The 21,309-nt window shown below is 38.5% G+C and overlaps 1 protein-coding gene across 1 annotated transcript in view; it reads left to right on the top strand.

Moving 5' to 3' along the window:
* CFAP44 (cilia and flagella associated protein 44) overlaps nt 1-21,309 on the top strand; it is a 103,519-nt gene that overhangs the window by 3,685 nt on the left and 78,525 nt on the right. Inside the window, exons 2-7 of the mRNA XM_069472618.1 lie at nt 8,477-8,614; nt 9,131-9,284; nt 13,234-13,396; nt 16,713-16,815; nt 17,680-17,896; nt 19,982-20,096. Of these exons, the coding sequence (XP_069328719.1) occupies nt 8,477-8,614; nt 9,131-9,284; nt 13,234-13,396; nt 16,713-16,815; nt 17,680-17,896; nt 19,982-20,096 (890 nt within the window). The remainder of the gene's footprint in view (nt 1-8,476; nt 8,615-9,130; nt 9,285-13,233; nt 13,397-16,712; nt 16,816-17,679; nt 17,897-19,981; nt 20,097-21,309) is intronic.

The raw sequence follows: 21,309 nt of genomic DNA, 5'->3' as shown, positions 1-21,309 counted from the left end.
TCTTATTGTTTTTTACTTCTAATTTACTTCTGTTGTGATCAGAGAACATACACATTCTATATGATTTAAATCATTTTAAATTCATTGAAACTGGTCTTATGTTCCAGCAAGTGATCTGTCTTATTAAATGACTCAGGTGTGCTTGAATGTGTATTCTGTATTGGTAGGTGTAGTGTTTTATAAATATCAGATTAGGATAGTTGATGGTGGTGTTCAGATCATCTATATCTTTTTCATGTCTTTATATAAAAAAGAGCTAAGGTATTATTGGAGAGTAGTTCCCGAGGGCCCTATTATGTGTTTTCCCCATTTAGGTACCTAGGATTACTTTCTCTCCATCCAAATACATGAATCCCAAGGAACGCTGTCCTGTTGTTCAGCTAATTGGTTTGGCCCAGCTTTTATGTTTCAATCATATTAATCTTGGGCCTTTTTCCTAATCTTTTAGTCTCGTTTCATATCTACTAGATATTTTTTTTTCCTGATCAAGACATTTTATTTATTTTTATTTTTATTTTTTTTTTATCAAAAAAAAATTTTTTTTATCTTATTGTTATGGGGGATACAGAATTGCAGGTTACATACGTTGCCCATGTACCGCCTTTCCCCCCAAGTCAGAGCTCCAGGCGTGTCTGTTCCCCAGGTAGTGCGCGTTGCACCCATCATGTAGGTATATATCCCTCCCTTCCCCACCACCCCTTCCCGAGTCAGCACCTTCAAGTGTTACCATTCCCCAAACGGTGCGCAATGCACTCATTGTGTAGGCATACCCCCATCCCCTCCCCCTCCCCCCACCTCAGTCTGATATCTGATTGGTGTCGTTCCCAGATGTGTATTTAGGTGATGTTCAGGGAAACCAATTTTCTGGTGAGTATATGTGATGCTTGTTTTTCCATTCTTGGGATACTTCACTTAATAGAATGGGTTCCAACTCTCTCCAGGAGAACCATAGAGATGTCGTATCTTCATTATTCCTTATAGCTGAGTAATATTCCATGGTAAACATATACCACAGCTTACTAATCCAATCATATATTGATGGGCATTTGGGTTGTTTCCACATCTTTGCTATTGTGAATTGTGCTGCTATAAACATTCGGGTACATGTGTCTTTGTTACAGAATGACCTTTTTTCCTTTGAGTATATGCCCCGTAATGGGATTGCTGGGTCAAATGGCAGGTCTACTTGAATCTGTTTAAGATACCTCCATAATGCTTTCCACAGGGGTTGCACTAGTTTGCAGTCCCACCAGCAGTGTATTAGTGTTCCTGTCTCTCCATACCCACGCCAACATGTGTTGTTTTGGGTTTTTTTGATAAAGGCCATTCTTATTGGGGTTAAGTGATATCTCATTGTGGTTTTGATTTGCATTTCTCTGATGATTAGGGATGTTGAGCATTTTTTCATATGTTTGTTAGCCATTCTTATATCTTCTTTCAAGAAGTTTCTATTCATGTCCTTTGCCCACTTTTTGATAGGGTTGCTTGATTTTTTCTTGCTGATTTTCCTGAGTTCTAAATAGATTCTTGTTATCAGTCCTTTATCTGACATGTAGTATGCAAAAATTTTTTCCCATTCTGTAGGTGGTCTGTTTATTCTCGTGACTGTTTCTTTGGCTGTGCAGAAGCTTTTTAATTTAATCATGTCCCATTCATTTATTTTTGTTGCTGCTGTGATTGCCTTGGGGGTCTTCTTTATAAATTCCTTGCCTAGGCCAATGTCTGTAAGAGTCTTTCCTACATTTTCTTCTAGAATTCTGATTGTATCACGCCTAAGGTTTAAGTCTGTTATCCACCGTGATTTGATTTTTGTGAGAGGTGAAAGCTGTGGGTCCTGTTTCAGTCTTCTACAAGTGGCTAACCAATTCTCCCAGCACCATTTATTGAATAGGGATTCTTGTCCCCAGAGTATATTCTTTCCCGCTTTGTCAAAAATTAGGTGACTATATGAGGATGGTTCTATATTTGGATTTTCTGTTGTGTTCCACTGGTCTGTGTCCCTGCACTTGTGCCAATACCAGGCTGTTTTAAGAACCACGGCCTTGTAGTATAGTTTGAGGTCTGGCAAATTAATACCTCCCATTTTGTTTTTGTTGCTTAAAATTGCTTTTGCTATACGGGGTCTTCTTTGATTCCATACAAAGTGTATAATTATTTTCTCTATGTCTGTAAAGAATGATGTTGGTAATTTAATAGGGATTGCATTGAATCTGTAGATCACTTTGGGTAGTATAGACATTTTAACAATGTTGATTCTTCCGATCCACGAGCATGGTATATTTTTCCATCTATTTGCAAGTTCTGCTATTTCTTTTCTCAGTGTTTCATAGTTTTCCTTATAGAGGTCCTTTACCTCTTTAGTTAGGTATATACCTAGATATTTTATTTTCTTTGTTGCTATTTTGAAGGGTATTGAGTCTTTAATTTGGTTTTCCGATTGACTGTTATTGGCATATATAAATGCCTCTGATTTGTGTATATTAATTTTGTAGCCTGAGACTTTGCTGTATTCGTTAATCAATTCCAGGAGTCTCATGGTTGAATCCTGGGGGTTTTCCAGATATAACATCATATCATCAGCAAAAAGTGAGAGTTTGATCTCTTCCTTCCCTATTTGGATTCCCTTGATTCTGCTCTCTTGCCTGATAGCTCTCGCAAGGACTTCCAATACTATGTTGAAAAGTAATGGAGATAGTGGGCAGCCCTGTCTGGTTCCAGTTCTAAGTGGGAGTGCTTTCAGTTTTTCCCCATTCAGAATGATGTTGGCTGTGGGTTTGTCATATATGGCTCGTATCATTTTTAGGTAGGTTCCATCTAGGCCTATTTTGTTAAGCGTTTTTTATCATAAAAGGGTGTTGAATTTTGTCAAATGCTTTTTCTGCATCTAATGAGAGTATCATATGGTTTTTGTTTTTGCTTCTATTTATGTGGTGAATTACATTTATAGATTTACGTATGTTGAACCACCCCTGCATCTCTGGGATGAAGCCCACTTGGTCGTGGTGGATTATTTTTTTGATAAGTACTTGGATTCGATTTGCTAGTATTTTATTGAAAATTTTTGCATCCATATTCATGAGGGAAATTGGTCTGTAGTTCTCTATTTTTGTTGCGTCCTTTCCAGGTTTTGGTATCAATGTTATATTGGCTTGGTAGAACGTGTTGGGGAGAATTCCATCCTTCTCAATATTGGGGAATAGTTTATGTAGGATGGGCACCAGTTCTTCTTTGTATGTATGGTAAAATTCAGGTGTGAACCCATCTGGACCAGGGCTTTTCTTTTTGGGCAGGTTTTTTATTGCTGTTTCGATTTCAGTTGTTGATATTGTGTCTGTTCAGGTACTCTATTTCTTCCTGGTTGAGCCTGGGAAGACTATGTGTTTCTAAAAATTTGTCCATTTCCTCTGCATTCTCCAGTTTGTGTGCATAAAGATTTTTGTAGAATTCATAGATGATATCTTGTATCTCTGTAGCATCGGTTGTGATTTCTCCTAATGGAAGTTATTAGAGACTTTACTTTTGTGCTCTTGGTTAGTCTAGCCATAGGTGTGTCTATTTTGTTTATCTTTTCAAAGAACCAACTTTTTGTTTTATTAATTTCCCTTATAGTTTCTTTGTTGTCCTTTTCATTTAATTCTGATTTGATCTTAGTAATTTCTCGCCTTCTGCTGGGTTTGGGATCGTTCTGTTCTTCTTTCTCCAGCTCTTTGAGTCTATTCGTTAGGTTGTCTATTTTCATGTTTTCTGTCTTTTTGATATAGGCATTTATGGATATGAATTTTCCTCTCAGGACTGCTTTAGCTGCGTCCCATAGATTTTGGTTGTTGTTTGGTTGATAAGTTGTATCTCCATTGTCATTTAATTCAAAGAAATTTTTGATTTCCATCTTGATTTCTTCCTTTATAGAATAATTATTCAGGAGAAAGTTATTTAGCTTCCATGACTTTGAGTAAGAGTGAGGGTTTCTGTTTGTGATCATTGTTACTTTTATTCCGCTGTGATCTGAGAAGATGCATGGTATAATTTCTATTTTTTTGAATTTTTTAAGACATGCTTTATGTCCTAGGACCTGGGCAATCTTAGAGAATGTCCCGTGAGCTGATGAGAAGAATGTATATTCTGTGGACTTTGGGTAGAATGTCCTATAGATGTCAGCCATGCCCATTTGTTCTAGCATTCTATTTAGGTCCATTATGTCTTTGTTTATTTTCTGTTTAGAGGATCTGTCCTGTACTGTCAGTGGGGTGTTAAAGTCTCCAGCTATTACAGTATTGTTATCTATCATTTGGTTGAGATCTAGTAGGGTTTGCTTTATGAATCTAGGTGCACCTAGGTTGGGTGCATATATATTGAGTATAGTCATGGCTTCTTGATGAATTGTGCCTTTAATCAGTATGTAGTAGCCATCTTTGTCTTTTATTATTTTTGTTGGTTTGAAAGCTAAGTTATTGGAAATTAAGATTGCCACGCCAGCTTTCTTTTGGTTACCGTTTGCTTGAAATATCGATTTCCATCCTTTTATTTTGAGTCTAAATGCATCTTTGCAGATTAGGTGAGTTTCTTGAAGACAGCAGATACTTGGCTTGTGTTTTTTTATCCATTGGGCCAGTCTATGTCTCTTGAGCCGGGAATTCAAGCCATTCACATTTATTGAGAAAACTGATAGGTGAGACAGTTTTTTTGTTCAGCTTGTTGGGTAGAACTTCATTGCGATGTTTTCTCTCCTGAGCCATTGTGGTATCTGGAATTTGATCTTTAGCTCTTGAGTAGTTTTACAGTCGTGGATCTTCTTGTGCTGATCCGTGTGTAATTCTCTTTTGAGTACTTCTTGGAGGGCTGGTCTTGTCTTGGTGAATTCCCTCAACCTTTGTTTATCTGAGAATGTCTTGATTTCTCCTTCGTATAGAAAACTTAGCTTAGCTGGGTACAAGATTCTAGGCTGGGCATTATTCTGTTTTAGAAGTGTGAAAAGGGGCCCAAACCTCTTCTTGCTTGTAAGGTTTCAGCTGAGAAATCTGGTGTGATTCTGATGGGTTTTCCTTTGTAAGTTACTTGTTTCTTTCTCCTTACAGCTCAGAGAAGAGACTCTTTAGTGGATATTTTGGTCAGCCTGATGACTACGTGGCGTGGTGTTTTCCTATTTGCTATGAATCTCCCAGGGGTCCTTTGAGCTTCTTGAATCTGTATGTCTAGAGTATTGGCAAGGCCTGGAAAGTTTTCCTTGATTATGTCTTCAAATAGCTTGTCCAACCCTTGCTTATTATCTTCTTCACCCTCAGGAATGCCAATAACTCTCAAGTTAGGTTTCTTCACATAATCCCACATTTCTTGAAGACTCAGATCATTTCTCTTACTTTTTTGATCTATCTCTGTGACTGACTTATTTAGTTGGAAGAAGTTATCTTCAATTTCTGAGATTCTTTCCTCTGTTTGATCTACCCTGCTCTTGAGACTTTCCACAGTGTTTTGTAGCTCTCTGAGTGAATTCTTCACTTCTAGGAGTTCAGTTTGGTTTTTCTTCAATATTTCAATTTCTTTAGTGAATTTTTCCTCCAAATCCTGTATTTTTTTTGTGTGTTTTCCTTGTGTTGTTTATCCATTGATTCTTGTATATTATTCAGCTTGTTTATGATGCATAATTGGAAATCTTCCTGTGACATGTTGGTGTTTTGAGTCTGGTTTGTGTCAAATGGTTGGGAGTTGGTATTTCTCTTTGGGGATGAGCTTTCCGTTTGATTCTTTGTGCTCTTCGTGTTTTTTCGCTGGGCCCTTCCCATCTAGATTTATCATTGGATCTTTTCTTATAGATTTAGTCTGGTTAACAGCACTCTTTGTGCTCTATTCTTAGGCTGTGAAACAGTCCAGGTATGTTGCTTCTTTTGGCAAGAGGGGGAGACTGTTGTGTATTGTTTAGAGATTTTTCTGTTTCCATTGGGGGACTGCTTCTGATGGGTCCAATTCTAGAGGATTGGAGTGATCCAAGACCGCTTTGGCGAGTTAGGACACTGTGTTGTGGTCTTTCAGAAGGCAGGCAGGGTCCACACTAGTAGTAGACCGAACTTCTCTTTGTTTGTTTGTTTGTTTCCCTTTGGTTCTTCCTCTATAGGGGAGGTTTCTGTCTCTATCTGCAGGCAAGATACTAGCTATGGGGAGAGGACGGTGCCCTCGCTTGCTCAGTGCCCCAGTTGCTGTAGCTCCCACGGGCAAAAGTCTGCCTTGGCCCAATGTCCCCAGGGATCAGGTTCCACACTCTCGCTTCTCGAGAAGTATTCAGTGTTTACACATGGGCGGGGCCCCTATATAAGGTCCGTGGACTAGGGGAGGGGGCCGTCCAGGGAGCCTCTTGGTACCCTATTGCTCAGCAGTGACTTGGCTGTGGGCCCTAAGATGGCGATTGTGTGCCCGTAGATCACCGGCGCTGGGGGTGACTACTCAGGATCCGGTATGTACCAGAGCCAGGGACCTGGCCCGTTCCGAAGCTCACCGTGGGTCCCCAGTTAGAAGGCAAAAAGAGAGAAGAAAGAAAAGAAAAGAAAAGGAAAGAAAGAAAAGAAAGAGGAGAAAAAGAAAGAGAAAGGAAAAAGAAAAGAAGAAAAAGAAAAAGAAAAAAAAAAGAAACAAAAAACCAAACCAAAAACACCAACAAAAATGAACAAAAACAAACTACATAGCACCACACCACTCCGCAAAGCGGAAAGATACACAAATCTGAAGTATATAGTTCGGGGATTCAAAGTTTTTGTTTCTACGCCTTAGCGCAGCTCCGCCCCTTCACGCCCGCCCAGCTGGGTCCCGGGCGGTTTCGCAGTGGATTTCAAGATGGCGTCTGCGCGCCCGCACAGCTCCGAGGGTGGTGGGGATCCAGCCTCCGCGCTCAAAAAGGTGCAGCAGCCACAGGCCCGGAGGGCAAAGGTGCCCGCCGAGGCTGTCCGGCTCGTGAGCCGCCTCAAAAAAAAAAAACCAGAACAATTCACCAAGAATAAAATACATAGTTCGGCGAGCCTATTCTTCTTCTTCTTCTTCTTCTTTTTTTTTTTTTTTACGCCTTAGTGCAGCTCTGCTCCTTCACGCCGAGCGTGGCCCCGGCAGAGATTCCCCCAGGGTCCAAGTTGTTCACCATTTATTGCTACCCAGCGTGCTCATACATATCCCGCACTCCTGGCGTTGGTTCAGAGACCAGCAGAGGGCGCCAGGCAGAGAGAGCCGCTCCGCACTTTATGGCTCCCGAGCCGTTTCGCCCTCGCTTTCAAGATGGCGCCTGCAGAGCTCCGGGGCTGGAGGGGACTGGCTCCCTGGCAGGCAGAGACGGCCACTGCCCGGGGGCTGGCCAGCAAGGACACGCACCAGGGGCGACCGCTGGAGAACTGCCGAAAAAGGCAGCACGGGGTACAACGCTATTTCCTGTCCGGGAATCTTTTGTGTTTTTCCACCCTGGTGCAGATCCGTCCCTCCTCACCAAGCACTGTCTCAGCTGAGAGCCCCCAGGTTCTAAGGTATTTTCCCAAAAAAGCCTCCTGTCTGCAATGCCCCACGTATCCCTCGGTGATTCTGCCCTGGCCTGAGGCAGGGCTCTATTCAATTGGGAGCGGAGGTCATTGAGGAGAGCAAGCTGCTTTCCCAAGAGGCTGCACCCGCCCCAGCTGGGGGCGGGTGTAGCCGACAGGCACTCCGCTGGCTAGTGTCTGTCCCGCGTTCCCAATTTTCGTTCACCTCAGACCTCACTCGCTCTGTTTGTCCCATGCTGATTCTCCGTGGATTCACACCGCTGTTCCTGTGTGGGAGCGGTCCTCTAGCGTTGTGGCAGGTCCGGATCGATGACTTCCTCACTGGGAGCCTCTACTAGGTATTAATACCTCTGGTACCTAGTAATACACTTGCCATTTTTTTCCCGTATTCTTTCGAAAGCCCTAATTTTCACCTGTTCAACATTATGTAACTTAACCATACCCATGTTTGGACTTGATTTGTATGTTGGCTTACACCTGAGCTCATTCTATTCCCATTCCAATTCTCTTTCCTGCCTACATTGTCCTGGAGCTCATATTCTAATTTATTCCTGGGATATCACTTCTAAGGGAAATAATCATACTCAGAGAAGGTTATTCTTCAATAAGCGTTATTTGTCTTTAAAATAACTGGTCCTCTATAAAAGTTGGTAAAATCAAATTGAATCGAAATTATGACCGTGGCATAGTAATCACTCTCTTCTTTTATCTTTTATTTCCCTGTTAAGTAAGCAGTGATGGGAAATAGACGGGAAATGAACTGAAAATGGAGATTAACTCACAGAAAAGAATTTTTCATTTTGTAAAGTTACGAGACTGACCAAATAAAATGATTCTTCTAGGTATTTTTGAGTATGTATTAAAATTGACCAAATTTAACAATAAGCAAATTGGAAGTTTTAGCTACTCTGAGAATAAGAAAATGCTTAATTCAAAATTTAGGAATTACTAAAACAAATTATTTTTAATAGCTCCTATGAAAGAAGATACCACAGATGAAACATTTATTGAAGGAGAAGATTCATATTTAGAGGATGAAGACATAGATTTGGAAGGTTTGGAAGGAAGTTCAAGTTCATTTCAAGATGATGATTTGGAAATCACTAGATGTAAGTATTATTAGTTCTCTGTCAGTAATTGCCACTGTTTTAATAAATTGAATGGTTTTAAATCCACAGCAAGAGAAATTTGCTGGATGTGGATATGTGGGAATGATAAAAGGAAAAGTATTGCACATATTTTGGTAGGGTAGTTTAGCAGCCCTGGAGTTATATATTCCATTTCTGAGAACCATGTATAGAACTCTCAGACTCAGTCTTGTAGGTTTTGAGAGGGCCTGAGGAGTGCTCTACCCCAGATTAGTGAGAGTTCTCCAGCTCTCCCTTGGAACTGACTGGGAGTTGCTCTTTGAGACTGTTACAGCCATGAACAGATCTCAGCATCCCCCCTGACAGGCATGTTGGTCCTTCCTCCCATGCTCATTGGTGGGTGGCATCCTACGTTCAGGCCAGTAGGGGTACTTACTGCTGGAGTATTGCAGGCTACGTACATTTCTCCTGTCTTTGGGAAATACAATTTTGGATTCACCAGACACTCTTCTTAGTTAAAATATTTTAATTTCCTAGTATCTCAGGAAACCCCTGCCCCAGCTGCAGAAGAAGCAGAAGAGGAAGTTAAGAAGAAAATATCAGAGAGCTTCTACTATGATTATATGGAGCTTGCTTCAATGCCTTTTGTGACTCCAGATTCGAACATACCACTGGATCTTCTCACACTCGTGTATCCACTCTAGCTAAATATGTATAATTGGGGTATTCTAGTTTCTTAGGTAAGGGGTTGGCAAACTACAATCCATGGACCAAATCTGCCCTCCCACCTGTTTTTGTAGATAGAGTTATACTGCAGCACAGGCGCATTCGTCTGTTTACATTTTATCTATTGCTGCCATCACGCTACAAGGGCAGGGGGGTTAAGTAGTGACAGAGACCATCTGGCCTACAAGGCCTGCAATATTTACTACCTGTCCTTTGCAGAAAAAGTTTGCCAACCGCTGTCTTGGGCAATTCTAAGAATCTTGGACCTTAGAGAATTTGAGATAGAAATGTATGATCTTAATTTAAACTAAGCTTTTGTTTGATGCCAAATAACAATAAAGAGAAATGATATTTTCTGGCTGTCCTTTGCACAGGTGAAAAAGGCTGCAGTTCATGAGACACGAAGTGAAGGAGACCAGAAGGCCTCTTATTCCCATTCACCACCTCTGCCAGCTTGGCCTTCATTGCCAGTGCCTGTCATGTTAAATCATTGATTTCCCTTCTTGAAGCACTGATCTGACCATTGTCAGGCATTAGTACTTTCACATTATATATTAGATGAGTTATCAGAGAAGTGATCCTGAGGAAGTAGGGTACAAAATAGTATATTTTAATGGGTCTGGAGAATAAGAGTCTATGAAGATATGTAAAATTGGGATGACTGACAAGGGGATTTAGTGTTTGTTGTCACTTTATGATGTTGGCTTTGTGAAGCGGGTAGAATATGGTTTCCTTTGAGGTCCTTAGCTAGCAATTGCTTGCCTTTGGACAGGTAATGGTTATCACCACATGGCCTAAACCCCCAGCTGGCCTCTCATACAAGGTGTGCTTACAGAGATAGGGTGGTACACTCCCTGACTCGGTTTTGCTTTTTACATAAAAATAGAACATGTTGTTAAATCCCAAGTGTAACTCAACTAGTCCACCTGGAATCATCTTGTAACCTGGAATTTTCTCTCTTCAGGGCTTTTCTTTGGGGGGTCTTTGGACAAGTTTCTGATGAAAGTAATGCTGTTTGCTTTCTTTTAGTCTATTTTTTTTTCCAGTGGGGTGGAGGTGGTATATCAGAGTCACCTGGAAGCTTTTCCTGAAGTACACAATGCTCTGATGCCTTCCTGGACCCACTGAGCTATTTCTGTGTGGAGACAGGCTTGGGCATATGTACTCTGCTAAAGCTTCCCAGCTGGTTTTGCACCTGCTGCCTTCCCTCAGCCCTAGCACTGGGAACCCTCTGCTCTAGGATGGGAGGGTCTTTATTGGAGACACATGCCTAGGCTCTAAACAGCTCAGTCAAAAGGACCTCAACTTTTATTCCAATGTATGAATATTCTCTGGTCATTCTGGACTAGTGGCTATATAAGCTATGTAGCCTTTTCTTGAATACTTTCAACACCATGGAAATCGTGAAGTAGCTTATCCTATTTTTGGAGAGCTTGCATTATTAGAGAGCTCTTTGAGGCTTTGGATCAAAATCTGCCTTCTCTGGGATGGTCCCCATTGGACTTAGTTCTACTCCCTGGAGATGGAACAAATATAATCTTTGTATGTTGTAAGAAATTCTAAGTGGTCAGTTGTCATGTATCCCCTAAATCCCCTAAGTACTCTTTTAATTAACCTTTTAATAATTATATTGATTCTATTTCAGTTTTAAAGTTTGTATCTTCTAAATCAATTTATTTTAGCAAGAAATGTACCACTTATGAAATATCACCTAAACTATGATGTAACTTATAAGAGACATTAACTAGAACTTAACACAGTGTTTAAATAATATTAAAATAGACACCCTAGATGCGCATGAACAAACATTGAAGGCCCTGAGCCTCTGGCAGGAAGTTAAGAAGAGGTAAGGCAGAAGGGTGAGACAAGACAAAAGAGAGTTGAAGCTACATCAAAATACATTTTCGAAACTCTGCTAATTGCCACTGTCCTTTGGGGCTGGAAAGAAAGGATTGGATTCTATTACGTTATGCATTAATTAATTAAACAAACATGTATTGAATACCTAATAGGCTCAAGACATCGTGTGCTAGGCATTGTGGGAAATAAAGATGGCAAGAAGCAGTCTCTGCCCTCAACTGGGTTGTAATTTAGACAGGGAGGATTTGAGAAGTTACAATCTCAGGAATTCTGGGTTTGAAAGGGCCTTTGATCAGAGCAGTAGCGTGTCAGAGGGAGTTTTCCCCTGAAATTCGAGATGATGACGTGAGATAAATAAGAATATCTCTGATTCCTAATTTTCATCCAAGTTAGTGAAGAGATGGTAACCCACTTCTCTCATAGTTACTGACACACTTTTAGCCTTCTAAAGTATTATATCCACACCTGGGAAGAGAAAAAGAAAGGAAAGAAGCAAGAAGGAAAGGTGAAAGCACTGCTTTGAAGAAAAGGAAAAAGAGGCTAGGCAAAGCTTCCTGCCCCATGCAGGCTCTGTGAAGATGAGGAGATCTTTATCTAGAACCAACACTTTATTTGTCCTGTGGCTAAGGAGGCCCCAGGTATTCTCCTTGAGGCCTGAATAGCTTACTTTAGATCTTTGGATCACATATTCATGCACATTTCTATGTAAGATTCAATTTTAGGCATCTCTGTCTTTATTAAATTTATAAAATTCCTTTTTCTTGAACAGATCAAATACCCTGAAATGCTTTCTATCTCTCTTTCAATTTAACTATTAGGTAATGAGATAGGCTAGGTATAGTTGGTGATAATTTGTTTATATTTCACAATTCAAATGGCATTAATTTAAATATTCTTTTTTACATTCTACATTTTCTTCTTGTTAAGAGTTTCACATAATTTCTTTCTCTGAAAATTTTTACTTACAAGTAAGTGGAGTCCTCTAAAATCAGAACTTGCTTTTTAAAGAAGGGCTCAGGAAATAAAAAGTTCTTCAGTGATACTTCACCTTTGGAGTCCAGCAGCAAATTCTGGTAAACAAAAAATCTGTCTGCCTAAGCTACACTATATATTTCATTTGCCAACTCTAATTTATTTTCATAGAACGATCTCATTCAACTTATTTATTACTTTTATATCATATGTATATTGATTTGAACTTGACTATACTAATAATGTACATTTAAAAGCTGTTTATATAACTTAGACTTTTTTTACCTCTATTTTGAATTAGTGCAGTTTTACTCTATCACACACACACACTTGCCTACACATGCGTATGTATATTAACAAACTCAGAAATGTTAGTCTATTAACTACATGTATATTTATATACTATATGTTATATAGTATATATACTGCATGTTATATAGTATATATACTATATATACTTCTATATTATATATTGCTTAATCGCTTTTCATAATTTATATGAATTAAATTTCAATATTTATGTGAGTTTATTATAGTAGTTATGTTATTAAATGGTATTTTAACATTTCACAAACATGTCAGAATTTTAAACATCTTGTCTTGCCATGTCAAGGAAGAGGCCTATATAATATTTTTACTATGGTCAGTCAACACACTTAACAGGCATCGTGAATCCAAAGATGATGAAGATATGGACTTTCTCCCACATTGTACAATGTGATTTTAGTTTCAGTGGGAGAGACAAAAATGAAATTATTTGGGTGACAACTGTACTCTTTATGATACCCAAATAGAAGGCTTAACCTTATTTATTACTACAGGAACAATGTGATTTCAGGATTTCCCTAGTAAAATTAAAATATTAACTAAATCAGAGTATGAGGATTTTAACCTAGTTTAAAAAGAAAATTGTTAGTGATACACAGAAAATTTTTGAATTTCATGGTAAAATTCAACTACTTCAACCTCAAATCTTTAAAAGTATGGATTTTAAAAATGTATTTGTTTTATCACTTTTCCAATCCCTAGGATGGTTGGGTTTTTTTTTTTCCCACTCGTTTTCCTTAGCAACTTTCCCTCAGGCATTCTTTCGGTTATGACTGCAGAAAGCGGGCCAACCTACAACTTATGGACAGCAATATCGCACTGTACATAGCTGGGAACCAACTGATCCTTCTGAATTTGAAAACCAAGGAACAGATCTACCTGCAGAGTAGCAGTGGTGAAGGAATTGGTGTCATTGGGGTATGTCTTCAGGAAAAAATAAACCATCATTTTGATTGTTCTGCAGACCAGCCAATGGTGGTTGTTAGGTGCCAACACCATGCTTGGTATTGTGGGATCACATAAGATACACAGCCTTCTTTATTCTAAGGCACTTTCAATTCAAGTATTACAAACGCTGCATTTACTGACATTATCTCCATGCAATATTGTAATGTTATTATCCCATTTTGAAGATAAGGAAGCTGGGGCTTCTAGAGATCAAGAGACTTCCCCACCATAACCATGCAGGTTCTTTCAGAGATTAGAAGTAGAGGTGAGTGAGATTCTTGATCTGAGGACTGAAACAGGCACATGGCAATGGGAATGGAGAGGGGAGAACAATATGAGACCCACTGATAGGATGTAGGGAGAGGTTGACTATGGAAACAGTGAGATGTATGGAGTGAGAGATAATGTCATGTTTATGTCTTTCTTGATCATCTATCTCTATAGATGTGTACATGATAAAAGTCCCTGTCCACAAAGAGTTTGTTATAAGACCAATTAATAAGTTCAGCAAGAATTTATTATATAATACTGTGTGTCCAACACTACATAGAACATACAGTGGGGGATTTAAATGAAAATCTTATGACCTCTATGAATTCAAAGAGTTTAAAATCCATCTAAAGAGACAAGTCCTATATTTAAAAAAAGAAAAACAAAAAACTAGACACACAAGTACACGATAATGTGGCAATAGCTGTGTATAGAAGTGCATGGGCCAAATGCCAGGGTGGTGGGTTTTGTGGAGGGAAGGCAGTCAGGGGCCATGAGGTATCAGGAGCTCTGAAGGCCACACCATCAGCAGAGGACTAAATTGTCACATATTTAGCTATAACTTTGTGGCCAATGATAGTTTTAAAATTTCTGTTTTGCTATAAAATAATTTGGGTTGAGGACAGTAGTCAGAAGTGTCGTGTGGTCAAGAATGCTAGTCCTCATCCACCTGGATATTGAGCAGTTTTACGTCCACAAGGGCTTTTCTCCCTGTGAGCTGGAGCTATTGGTGCCTAGAGTGACAGAGGTCCTTCCTCCACTGTCCACGTCACCTCGTCTTTTCTGAAACTGTTATCCAATTGAGGATGAGAAATACTTTTGCAAGGCTATGAGAAACCTGGGAGAAATGTGTTTGGGGCCTATAAATCATCTTCCAGAAAAGATATGGTGACTAATTTCAGGTCTCCATTAAAAGTAAAACACTCACACTCAGTCCCACAGCGGCCTCCAATGTGGGAGAGGAGAAGCTTTTTTACTTACTGTAGATAAGACCTAGAAAGGTAAAAGATTTTCCTGAATCTCCGTTCAAACTTCTGTGATCACATATCCTACACCAGTGGTCCCCAACCTTTCTGGCACCAGGGACTGGTTTCATGGAAGACGATTTTTCCACAGACTGGACACCTGGAGGTGGGGGCTGGAGAGGAGGGGGCTGGTTTCGGGATGATTCAAGCACATTATATTTGTTGTGCAGTCAAACCTCTCTGCTAATGATAATCTTTCTTTGTAGCTGCTCCCCAGTGCTAGCATCCCTGCCTTAGTCCACCTCAGATCACCAGGCATTAGATTCTCCTAAGGAGCCGCAACCTAGATCCCTTCCATGCACAGTTTACAGTAGGGTTCGTGCTCCTATGAGAATCTAACGCAGCAGCTGATCTGACACAAGGCAGAGCTCAGGCGTTGATGTGAGCAATGGGGAGTGGCTGTAAATACAGATGAAGCTTTGCTCGCTTGCCTGTTGCTCATCTCCTGCTGTGTGGCCTGGTTCCTAATAGGCCACCGACCAGTACCAGTCTGTGGCCTGGGGATTGGGGACTGTAGTCCTACACAATATTTCTTTGTAAATGAGGATCGAGACAGATATAGTCTTAATCCAGTTCCCCTTACCTGCTTGAGATCTACTGTTTGTTAGTCCCATTTGCTTCTTGGCTCCAATACATGGCTTGAATCCTATCTCTCATACCACACTGCAGCCTGTATGACTGCAGACAAGTTACCTAATCTCTCTGTGCCTGTTTACTCATCAATAAGATGGGGATAACAATGTTATCCAAGCTCACAAAGTTGATGTGAAATTTAAAGGAGTTAATGCATAGGAAACTTAGATCAGTGTCTGGCACATAGTAGACACTCAATAAATGTTAGCTGTTTCAGGATTACCGTCATCTTGCTGAGCGTCCATTCTGTAACCACAAAACTATTTCAAGTTGAAGTGACAGGGGTTTATTTGAATGGAAGGATAAGAGGCAGCTTGCCAGTAGGAAGTCAGCCTATCCTGGGTCTTTTGGCCTCAAGAGTGAAGGGAAGAAAAAGAGCTACATTATCTTGGGTACCAGGATTTACAATTTATATCTGAGAACCAAAATTATTTTCCTTAGTTATATAACCAGGAGTTGCACAATAGTATCTGAAAATAGAATTTTATGAGTACAATATGTGTTTCAAATAGCTTATTTTTATAACAGCCTATTTTTATTTTTATTTTTATTTTTTGGCTAGCCATTCACTCTCCCTGCACATTTGGCTTACCAGGGAACAAAACTAACAGAAATGAACATATGATTCTATTCAACTTCTATGGCTGTCATTTGAAATGCTGGCACTAATAGTTTATTTGGAGCATATTTACTATATTTTCCTCTGTGTCTGGCTTGGAAATGTTATATCTTTCTCACTTCTAGTAAGTTTACATTCATTTGTGGTAAGTTTGTCCAGGGTGAAATTTTTTTAATTGGGATGTAACCTACTCTGGAAACATGGATTCCATACATTCCATGAATTTTCCTGTACAAAATTTAGATTGATTTATATGCAGGGTGAATAATTCATCTCACTTAGTGCTTCTCAAAGCAAGGTCCCGACCAATAGCATCAACATCACCTTGGAACTTGTTAGAAATGCAAATGCAAATTCTCAAGTTCTAGTCTGACCTATTAAATCAGAAATTCTGGGGGTAGGGCTTGCAATCTGTGTTTTAGTAAGCCCTTCAAGAGATTCATATGCACACTAAAGATTGAGAACCATTATTCTAGCTCTTCTAATGGCAATTTAAAAAATTGTAGAATTAGAAATGACTGTCCTTAATAAAAATAAAACTCAAAATGAGTATTCTACTAGTTTTAGTTTAAATCATATCCCTGATCACGTTTTTATCAGATGCTCAGTTTTGAGTTTTCTATTGGAGTAGATCCCAATAAACAAAATATGAAATAATGGCTACTAAATATTGCATCAGTAGGATTATTTATATTAAAATCTTTCTTTTAATATTTTAGTGAGATTTTATTTTTTATAGGTTCATCCGTATAAAACTCACTTCACAGTAGCTGAAAAAGGAAGTTTTCCAAATATTATCATCTATGAATATCCTTCTCTGAGGCCCTACAGAATCCTTCGAGGTAAGTCCAACAGAATCTTTGAGATATTCCATGTTCAAGGTTACAACATTCTGAAGAAGATACAGTGTTATTGAATCAGTCAGAATTCTCCACAGAAACAGAAATAGTGGAAGATAGAAAAGAAATTTCTTTAACATAATTGGCTTGTGCAATTGTTGGGGCTGGCAAGTCTGAACTTTATAGGTCAGGCTGGCAGGCTGGAGGCTCTTGAGAAGGAGTTGAGGCTGTAGTCTTCAGGTAGAATTTCTTCCTTTTCAAGGAAACCTCAGTTTTACTTTTAAGGCCTTTCAACTGATTGGATGCGGCCCACCTAGATCATCAAAGATAATCTCCTTTACTTAAAGTCAACTGATTGTAGATGTTAACCACGTCCACAAAATACTTTCATGGCCAACATCTAGATTAGTGTTTAATTGAATAACTGGATACTATAGTCTAGCCAAATTGACAAATAAAATGAGCCATCACAATTGTCTTACAATTCTGTTTTTCATGTAATTAATTTCAGTAGTCAATTTTTTTTCTTAGAGTTTTTCAGTGGTGGATTTTAAATTGTAGATTGATTTCTCTCTGCTATCTAATATGCTTTTGTATTTCTCCCCCACTTCATAAAATGGAATGTTCTCAAAGTGGTTTTCTCATGTAAAATGTGATTTTAAGACTTCTTCACCCTCCCCCTTCATATTATGTAATTCATTCTAAAAACCAAGGGTGATGAATGATTTTGAAATTGTTTCTGTAGGGAATTCGTACATTAATACATATCACCAAGGGCTGTCTCCCTCTCTGTTTTATTTTTATAAGACATTTCTGAAAATGAAATAAATGTGCCCTTATTTATTAGACCCCCATTCATCCTTCCAGATGGGACTGAGAAGGCATATGCTTACGTGGACTTCAGCAACGACGGTACCTTGCTGGCCTCTGTTGGTAGTAACCCGGATTACACACTGACCATCTGGAACTGGAAAGAAGAGCAACCCATACTGAGGACAAAAGCTTTTTCGCAGGAAGTTTTTAAGGTTACTTTCAACCCTGAAGACGAAGAGCAGCTGACTACATCGGGATCAGGCCACATCAAGTAGGTCGGGTGACCAACAGAGGTGCCCGTGGATCTCGTAAGACTATTTTCTAAGACGTTCTAAGAGCTGCAGACCTTTTTGCCATTGTTGTTAACATTGGGATCATTTAAAAACGTGTTATTTTTAAAACTAACTAGCAGTGTACCTTTTCTAATTTGATACGTGGGATTTTATTTCCAAAGATAGCATAGATAAAAGAAAAGCTTTTAAATATAGCGTGCTGCCTTCTCATAGGTTTTACTTCCTAAGAGTTTGTATAGTATCTTAATAACTAACATTGGTGTGGTGTTTCCAAATTCATATTGAGCTTTCACTTCCACTACTAAATTTCTCGTTTTTAGCAACTCAATCTTCATCTGTAAAACAAGAATTGTCACAGTGTTATTCCTGACAAGAAAGACTCAGTACTAAATGGTGGCAGAGCCTACTCTTGATCTCAGGTCTCACTCCAAATTCCATGCTCTTTTCATGCTGTACCCTGGTCTGTTTCAAGGATGGAATGATTTTGTCCTTCTCTAGCTTTGCTCCACCTTGTCTCTTGCATTTGTTTAACAACTGTCCACCATCACCACCTTAAAGCTGCTAATAACTTGATTCCCAGTGTCTTCCTTTTTTTTTTTTCCTTTTCTTTTTTGAGACAGAATCTCACTCTGTCACCCAGGCTGGAGGGCAGTGGTATGATCGATCATAGCTCACTGCAGCATCAAACTCCTGAGTTCAAGTGATCCTCCTGCCTCAGCCTCCTGAGTAAGCTAGGACTACAGGGACATGCTACCAGACCTGGCTAATTTGTAAGGTTTTTTTTTTTTTTTTTTTTGTAGAGACAGGGTCTTGCTATGTTTCCCAGGCTGATCTCCAACTCCTGGCCTCAAGCAATCCTCCTGCTTCAGCCTCTCAAAGTAGTGGGATTACTGGTGTGAGCCACTGCACCTGGCCCCCAGTGTTTCTTTAAGAGAAAGACATTTTTATCTATCCTAAATTATTATTCTACCAATTTACATCTGGTCTTTTTATTATTCATTCACTAGTAATACAGAATAATTGAGCAGATTTTTAATTGTAATTTGGAGGGAATTCTCAAGTAACCCTCTGCTAGCTGTAGGCTAAAAATTTCCAATTCCTTACGTTTTCCTATCATTTAGTAATATGTTTATGTTCTCTTCACTGTATTTTTGGGGAAAGACAGACATTGAACAATTAATTTAACATGTGAATTACTATAAAGAAACCCAGAGTACATGGAAACATATCATCAGAGGACCTACCATATCTTTGGAGAAGGATTTTGGTTGTCTAGGCTTTTGGCTTCATATTATTGGTTTGTTGATACCTTCTATTATCTATTTTCTATATAATTGGATAAAATTATAAATTCTTTTTCTATGTGGTCTGTCGTCATCATTCTGATTGTTCATTTGTTTAGACTATTAATAAGAAAGTTAGAAATAACTAATATTTATGGATTGCTTTTATGTGCTAGGTACTTTTCTAAGAGTTTTTCAATTTTATGACATAGGTGTTATTTTCATTTTATACCTGAGAATGAAGACACAGTGTGATCAAGAAGATCACTCAGAGTGACATAGTAGTAAATTAGAATTTTGGGGGGAAACATTTATATTCTCAAAAACAGTACTATCTAATAGAACTTTCTGCCAGGTTGGGAATGTTCTGTGCTGTTCAATACAATAGCCACTAGCCACATGCAGTTATTGAGCACTTGAAGTTGGCTGGTCTGATTGAAACACTGAATTTTAAAGTTTATTTAATATCAATTAATTCAAATCTAAATTCAAATAGTCCCATATGGCCGGTGGCTACTGCATCAGACAGCACAGCTCTTAAATATCAGCTCCATGAAGGCAGAGAATTTTATTTTTTTGTCTAGTTTGCTCATTGCTGTATTAATATTGCCTAGAACTTTGCCTGACAGATTGTAGATACTTAGTACATGCTAGTCAGGTGAACAAATGAATGAAATAACATATGTGACTATGAAATACGTAAATGTTTGGGTCGTATTAAAATAAAAATAAGTAAAACTTCTCTAAGGTCCATTTGGTCTCTTTCTTGTTCATTTGCAGGTTCTGGGAAATGGCTTTAACATTCACTGGTCTCAAGCTGCAGGGATCACTAGGACGATTTGGCAAAACAGCCACTAGTGATATAGAGGGCTACATGGAGCTCCCGGATGGGAAGGTGACTACAGCCGCTATTCTACAATAATAAAATTGTGTTTTTAAATATGTGTATGAAAACATATTACATTCTAAAAAGCTCTGCTGATTTCAATAATAACAGATATTATAATTGTAAATGTAATGAACATTTAATTTTACTTCTTCAGGTTATCAATTGTAATTAAAATATTTCCCTGAAATTGTCATAATCTGTATGTACATACTATTTTCTGTTTTCTTTTTACTAAATATTATAAATATTAATATTTTATTAAATATTATACACATATATAAAGTATGTGAGCATTTTTATATATTACACAGTGACATACTTGTCACTCTTAATTATGTCACAGAGTTGTAACATTTGTATTAATACTACTTATGTTTCCCCTGTTTTTTCTTTGCCATGATGCTCCATGATGCTTACTGGGTCAGAGGTTACATACAGTCTTTTGATTTTTGTTTTTATTGTCAGATTATTATTCAGGTATTTTGAGCCACTTTACAGGGGCATCTACAACAATGCAACTTTAATCTGTTAGCTTATTCTTTAATATTGCTAGTTTATTTCTTCTCCTCCTCTTGTAAAATTTATAGGCATACTGCCTGAAATGATAGTTAATTTGAATCAGTTGTCCATTGGTATGTTATCTGGTTTCCTCTTAAGGTGAATTATATAGTATTATTTATGAGCATCTCAGTTAAAAGTAAATGCCCACATACAAATGTTACTCTCACTTTAAGGAACTAAATGATCTAATCATCTACCTGATGAAATTCCTCAATTCAAACACACGGTGTAAAGGAGGAAATAAAAAGCCTTGGATGCTGGCTAAACTATATATCCAAAGCTGTAAGACTATCTTAAAGCATTCCAGTTTCAAACTCTGAATATTATAAGAATTAAGCTAAGATAAATATCAATACAATGTTTGTTGAAAACATAATATGAGATATATCTTTAAAAGGTTCAGTAGAGTTTGTGTAGATGTAGGGGAGAAAGAAGCCATTTCAAATTATAGAGCTACAAAAGGAAATGTTTAGAATTAGGAATAAATTTTAGATTTTTAGAAGGCAGATTGGAACAAAACATTTATGTTGGCAAAGAGTGGAAAATTTAGGTTGAGAAATATTGTAGGGTCCTAGTATACAAGGAGTATAACAGCCAGGAAGAACTATTGTATATTGGAAGACTAGAATTGCAAATCAAAGAAATAATAGATAAATTT

The sequence above is a fragment of the Eulemur rufifrons genome, chromosome 7 (genome assembly GCF_041146395.1).
Source record: "Eulemur rufifrons isolate Redbay chromosome 7, OSU_ERuf_1, whole genome shotgun sequence".
In the NCBI taxonomy this organism is placed as follows: domain Eukaryota; kingdom Metazoa; phylum Chordata; class Mammalia; order Primates; family Lemuridae; genus Eulemur; species Eulemur rufifrons.
This window is presented reverse-complemented; position numbering and strand designations above follow the sequence as displayed.